Consider the following 7,500-nt stretch of genomic DNA (forward strand, 5'->3'; position numbering starts at 1 on the left):
CTGAAAGTAGTGCAATTAAGGGACGAATTCTCGTTCCGGATGCTTCCCCCCACCACCCAGCATAGAGGCACTAAACCACAAATATTAATAATAAGAAAAGGCATGTATTACTTTGTGGAATGCGATATTTTTACATTTTTACAAATCGCGGTTTTAGGTTTGTCGTAATTTGTCAAATGGTTTTACATTTTTACAAATCACGGGTTATCAGCTACCCCAAGTCGACTTCCTCCAATTGAGGGCAGGCTTTACACGAGGAAGACCGTATCTGCAGACGGCCGACTTACAGCGCAGCGACCCCCCAGTGCGTCTGGGCGAACCTGACCGCCACCTTGTAGATGAAGAGCCCGATGAGGACGATGGCGGGCACGATGGTGACGGGCCCGATGAACCTGGTGATGAAGCCCACAAGCCCCGTCAGGCCGATCAGCATGTGAAACAACCCACCCGCCATCAGGCTGCCCGATGACTGGATCATAACACACAATCGTGACCGATTAGCCCGTGTAACGCGCTCGTGCAACGCTCCGCCCCCCCCCCCCCCCCCCCCCCCCGCTGGCAGCTAAATAAGTGTGTGTGTGTGTGTGTGTGCGCGCGCTCGCGCGTGAGATTCATCTGCCTAACCCGAATTGTATTCCCCGTACATCTTTCCTCACCACCCGCCCATCACACCCACCCAACTTTGTAAACCGACCCCCCACACACACACACACACACACACATACACACAAACACGCACATATACACACAAACACGCACACACACACACACACACACACACGCCCACATACACACACACATACACACACACACACGCACGCACACACACACACACACACACTCTCTCTATATATAGATAGATAGATAAAGACAGAGACATAGAGAGAGAGACAAATATAGAGGGAGAGACATTGACAGACAGACAGACAGACATTTCTTTATTTGGTGTTTAACGTCGTTTTCAACCACGAAGGTTATATCGCGACGGGGAAAGGGGGGGGAGATGGGATAGAGCCACTTGTTAATTGTTTCTTGTTCACAAAAGCACTAATCAAAAAATTGCTCCAGGGGCTTGCAACGTAGTACAATATATTACCTTACTGGGAGAATGCAAGTTTCCAGTACAAAGGACTTAACATTTCTTACATACTGCTTGACTAAAATCTTTACAAACATTGACTATATTCTATACAAGAAACACTTAACAAGGGTAAAAGGAGAAACAGAATCCGTTAGTCGCCTCTTACGACATGCTGGGGAGCATCGGGTAAATTCTTCCCCCTAACCCGCGGGGGGTCAGACAGACAGACAGAGAGACAGACAGACAGACAGATAGACAGACACAAAAAGAGAGACAGAGACAGAGAGATAGAGAGATAAATCATTATTTTCCAAGCTCTGTATGATTGAGGTTACCTGTTGTATTTTCTCGTTGATCCAGTCTCTGGGTACAAGGTATTCGCCATTGACCATGGAGAGGGTTGTGTTCATTGTACTGTTTTTGTAGTGTAGGGCTACAGAAGGCAGGAATACATTGCATTTTATATTATATATTCTTCTTCTTTGTTCATGGGCTGAAACTCCCACGTTAACTCATGCTTTTGCACAAATGGGTTTTTACGTGTATGACCGTTTTTACCCCGCCATTCAGTGAGCCAAGCGAAGAACCTTTAATGGCATATAACGTTTGAATAAAATGACACGGGAATGAATGTTTTAGTTGGGGTACGAAAATGGGTGCAATACATTTTTTGCTCAGTTTAGTTCTCAAACCAAAATGTGTGCTGCACGCAGCCCATCATTATTAAGAACAGGCTTAGAATGTAAACATGATTGGGTCCTTATCTAAAACATGACCGACAGAGGTCAAAAACGTGACCAGAAGAAGAGCCCTCAAGCTTTGAAAAATATATCAGTCTTCTTTATATGAAAGTTGATAATTTCATTCATTTTCTCTCTGTTTCCCTATCTTCTTGTTGTGCTCCTATCAATGTACTCATCGAACCGAAACAAATAAATTGGATACATGTACTTCACTAGTTCATAACAGACGCCCAGACTCCTAATATGAACCAGTAGGGAGATTCTGTGTATTTATACTTTTGCTGAATGTCTATCGAAGCTAATTGGCTCTCGTCAGGCCGAACGGTTAACAGAAGAGAGAACCCTCACCAAGCACAAAATGAAACGTTTTCGTAAGAAAGCAAGCAAATATCTATCTGAATGAGAGAAAAACATTGGTCCACATTAGTACTTCGCCGTAGCTGCGGGTTTTCGGTATAAAGACTTCGCGTAGCTTCGCCAAGTCGACTTCGTGCTCAATTGTGACCCTCCACCACGAAATGAGTCGCATGTCACCTCGCGCGGTTCTGCGCTAGGCTTAATATAAGTCCGGGGAGTGTCTGGTAACAGTGTGAGGGTCACCTTAGTCACAGGCTTATAACTCAAACAGTTTTCGCTCTTTTCTAAAACGGTTTTCAACACTGGATAGAGCATAAAAAACTCTTTAGGAAAATGTAAAAATATGAAAATCATGCAAAGGTGACATGCGACTCATTCCGTGGTGGAGGGTCACAATTAAGGACGGGGTTAAAAGTGAGAAGACACGCACCTAGGTCTTCCTGAGCGGGACACTGCCATTCAGGCAAGGTGGTGAGTGCGAACAGAGGCACAATGTAGGTCATGGCAGGTCCTTGGAAAATCGGCAACCTGCGGCAGACACGCGTTAGGCATAGTTCACATAAGATAAGATGAGGATAAGAAACTTGAATGTCCACTTTCATTTGACATCAACATGGGCATTTTTCTTTTGGCATTTCTAATAACACAAACACACCTGTATGCTTGAATCCCTGCTAGTATCCGAAAGATACAATGGTGGTTTAACAACAACAACAACAACGATGACGACAATAAGTGATACAAATTATAACTACTATCTTATTGCAACTCAAGCGTTTTGGAAGAGTTGCGTCCTGCTTTAGGGTGATAATTAACAATAACACATGGTCGACCAAAATCAAAAAACAAGAAAGGTAGGTTGTTGGAACGTTTGTTATTAACAAAACAATACATTCACAGATATTTCGACCCAACGGTCTTTTTTTCTTTCTTTTTTTTCTTAATGTTTTTGGACATGGTCGACCAGTTATAAAAATACGATCGCAGTGAATAACTGACTCCGATGTGTGTGGTCTTTCCAAAATGTGCTCATCGAAGCCACTATTTACTGGCCTGAAGTGATCGCTAAGCACGCGTGTTTCCTAAACTCCTGTAACCTCAAACGAAACTCACGTGGCCTCAGGCAAAACTCGTTGTCGGCTATCACTCGGAGCATGCTATCATTGCCGCAACAAATCGTAAATCCGATGTGTCTATTTTTCGAAAGAAATGGGTTCATATCGAGCGGACGCACGCACGCACAAACCCATGCACGCACGCACGCACGCACGCACGCACACAAACATACACACACAAGCAAACACACACAAGCAAACACATACACACACACACACAAACATACACACACAAGCAAACACAAACATACACACACAAACACAAACACACACACACACTCACACACACACACACACACACACACACACACACATACACACACACACAAGCAAATACACACAAGCGAACACACACACACACACACACACACCCACACTCACACACACACACACACACACACACACACACACACACACACACACACGTACCTGACACCAAGAGTGCTCATGGTGAAGGTGGAGACGCCGATCATGAGGAAGGTAGCACTCATGATACGCGTCTTGATGTCGTTGTCGCTGCGAGCACAGATGAGCTCGGACACCAGCAAGGACACCGTCAGCGCCGTGGACACCGACAGAAGGCTTTGCTGGATACAAACACAGCACTATGATTTTGGTGTAAACAAAATGTTCTTCAAAATTCATCACATAATTGAAAATATACAACTAGGACACGCATTCAAGCAAAATAATGCTTATAATTATTACGTGACCACTATGCTTTTACAAATTGCATCACTGTTATGATAGACTAAGAGCAGAGGAATTTTTTACGCGCACACACACACACACACACACACACACACACACACACACACACACACACACACACACACACACACACACCGGCACAAACAACACACACAAACACACACACACACACACTAACACACACACACACACACACACACACACACACACACACACACACACACACACACACACGCACACACACACGCACACTCACAGACAAACATAAAACGTGTACGTCGCGAAAAGCGCGTCATTGATTGAAACCGAAGCGCTGTGTACACAGACATGTCAACAGGTTTTTACAACGGAACAATAATATTATGTTAACACCTGCCCAGTCAGGATTTATTTCTGGTGATTCTACCATTTGTCAATTGGTATCTATTTATGACGTGTTTTGTGCAAGTTATGACATGGGAATCTCGACTCAAGCTGTGTTTTGTGACGTGTCAAAGGCATTTGAAAAAGTCTGGCACAGAGGGTTATCATATACATTGGAATCAGTAGGTATAAGAGGACGATTGTTAAAATGGTTTTATGATTATTTAACAAATCGTCATCAGTGTGTTGTTATTAAGGGCGCATTAAAATGTATTCAGGCAGGTGTTCCACAAGGTTATGTGCTTGGTCCTTTGTTATTTTAATATACATTAACGACATAGCAAATGATATTGAATCTGTCATAAAGTTATTTGCAGACGACACGAGCATGTCTATTCCCTTAGAAGATCCAATTAGACGAGTGCAAGTTTTGAACGCAGATTTAAATAAAATTAGTGCCTGGGCAAAACGGTGGAAAGTTTAATTTAACAAAACAAAAACTGAACTGCTTGACATAAAACGCGATAATATTCCAACCGAACCACTCATTTTTAATAATATCGTTCTGGAAAACGTGAACCAGCATAAACATCTCGACGTCATTTTGCAGAACAATTGTAAGTGGGATTTTCAAGTTAGAAGCATTGTACAAAAGGTAACCTTATTAATCAACTGTATATCACATTATAAATACAGATTAAATCGCAAAAGCCTGGAAATTATGTATAAATCTTTCGTTATACCACATTTTGACTATTCAGACATCCAATTGGATAACTGCATTGAATATCTGTCTAATGCACTGGAAAAATTACATTTGGAAACTATTCCGACTATAATTGGTGGTGCTTGTGGCGGATTTTGTAACCTACGAGAAAGACGGAGAAGACATAAATTGATTTTATATTATAAAATGGTACATGGCAACTGCCCTAATTATTTACTACATTTTTTGCAACACCTATCATAGAAGAAGACCGCTAGAAAGAAGACTCCCCGCGTGCAGAACGGAATTATATCGTCAATCCTTCATCTTCACCACTGTCCTTTGGAACAACTTGCCTGACAACATCAAAACAACTAACTCAATCAGCGAATTTAAATATTATTTAGTTTCTCCTGATTATAATGTACCTGCCTATTTTTATTGTGGGAACAGAAAGGATGAGATTCATTCCTGCAGAATGCGCCTAAACATGAGTAATTTGAATTCTAATTACCTATGCAAACGCCACCTATAGGAAAACCCGCAGTGCGCGTGCGGCTATCTGAACAAAACTGCTGACCATTATTGGATACATTGCCCTCTGTACATAGATGTTCGCCTGTCCACAATAAATGCACTACCTGTAAATTACAGACATGTTGATATTTTTGTTAAATGGTAGCGAACACCTTCCTCTTCGCACCTGTAAGTTTATTTTTGAAACTGTACACTCGTTTATTTGTGAATCCGGTCGCTTTTATTGACTCAGAGTGCATACTCATGTGAGCACTTCTGTTAACCTGACAACCATTATTTTGTATGCATTCTCCAATTATTTCACTAGCGAACAACTGTTTATTTGCCACTGGATTACAGATTACGATTCTCTTTTGTCTGCGCTTGCTACTTGCATCTCGCTACATGTCTCTATCGTTCTTTCTCCCCCCCCCCCCCCCTCCCTCCCCACCCCTTCGTTCCCCTGCTATAGTTCTGTCTTACTTTTTGTTTGGATTACTTTGACTCTGTTTTTGACCCAGATAATGACATAGCATATATTAAAAAATGTTCTGTCCGACATCACATTTGTATTATCCACCATTCGTGTTTTGGGCACGTAATATAAGCATTCGTTTGAGTTCGTGTCCCTATTATTTCTTGTTTTACTACTGTACCGTGTCTAACTGAATAGAACCTTGTTAAAACCAATAAGGGTGCCCCACTAATCGACCTGACAAAAAAAGTGAGGTACCAACAATTCAGAACAGGAACAACTTGGTTATGATTATGATGATGATGATGATGATGATGACGATGACGATGATGATGACGATGACGATGACGATGATGATGATGATGATGATGATGATGATGATGATGATGATGATGATGATGATGATGATGATGGTGATGATGATAATAACAATGGTTCTTCATTGATCAGCTCATCATGATGAAAAATAGTACGGAGAAGTGAAGTGCTTGCCTGACCTGCAGAGCGAATAGCAGAACCATGTGCGGCGGTGGATTGTCCGTCACTTTGTAGATCAGTCGTGATGGTTTTACCACCTCTATCGTGACCGTCACTTCGTTGTCGTCCATGCTTGTGGCGTAGCCGTTGTCGTTGTGTCCGGAGGGTCCGTTGCTGTGCCTGTTACCAGCCGGCACTTGGAGATGCGCTCTGGTAGTCGTGGTGTCCCCACTGACATCGTCATCGTCCTCGTCAGACGGGTCACGGTTGCGTGACTTAAGTGGTATGGCCTCCTCTCGCTCCCTGTGCATGGCGAAAGCTGTTATGGGGTAACTGTTATCTTGCGCCGCTGTTTGGTTCATCTCTTTATATACGAGGCTTAAATGCACTATTACCGTACAGAACCTTGAAAGCGCCCAGTATTTATTATCACCAAACCCCTACTAAGGTTAAAAACACTGCGCATTCCATCAACATTTTTTTTACATTTACTTGAACTTACATGTTGCATGTCTTAGACTTGATGTTCTCTTCCTACGCGCTTTCGTCCTAGTATCTCCTTGTGGTTGCTTGTACTTTCTCCCCCCCCCCCCCCCCCCAAGTTTTGACTAAATATTTTAACATCGAGGGGGAATCGAAACGAGGGTCGTGGTGTATGTGCGTGTGTGTGTGTGTGTGTGTGTCTGTGTGTCTGTGTGTGTGTGTAGAGCGATTCAGACTAAACTACTGGACCGATCTTTATGAAATTTGACATGAGAGTTCCTGGGTATGAAATCCCCGAACGTTTTTTTCATTTTTTTGATAAATGTTTTTGATGACGTCATATCCGGCTTTTCGTGAAAGTTGAGGCGGCACTGTCACGCCCTCATTTTTCAACCAAATTGGTTGAAATTTTGGTCAAGTAATCTTCGACGAAGCCCGGACTTCGGTATTGCATTTCAGCTTGGTGGCTTAAA

The 7,500-nt window shown here is 42.7% G+C and overlaps 1 protein-coding gene across 1 annotated transcript in view; it reads right to left on the reverse strand.

Annotated features, from left to right (window-relative positions):
• Window positions 1–6,871, reverse strand: part of LOC138978440 (solute carrier family 23 member 1-like) — a 21,225-nt gene extending 14,354 nt beyond the window's left edge. The window contains exons 1-5 of the mRNA XM_070351183.1: window positions 6,565–6,871; window positions 3,726–3,883; window positions 2,612–2,709; window positions 1,417–1,514; window positions 288–469 (exon numbers count right to left, since the gene is read on the reverse strand). Coding sequence (XP_070207284.1) covers window positions 288–469; window positions 1,417–1,514; window positions 2,612–2,709; window positions 3,726–3,883; window positions 6,565–6,855 — 827 coding nt within the window. The 5' untranslated portion in view covers window positions 6,856–6,871. The remainder of the gene's footprint in view (window positions 1–287; window positions 470–1,416; window positions 1,515–2,611; window positions 2,710–3,725; window positions 3,884–6,564) is intronic.
• Window positions 6,872–7,500: the final 629 nt, after the last annotated feature.

Source organism: Littorina saxatilis, linkage group LG10 (genome assembly GCF_037325665.1).
Source record: "Littorina saxatilis isolate snail1 linkage group LG10, US_GU_Lsax_2.0, whole genome shotgun sequence".
In the NCBI taxonomy this organism is placed as follows: Eukaryota; Metazoa; Mollusca; class Gastropoda; order Littorinimorpha; family Littorinidae; genus Littorina; species Littorina saxatilis.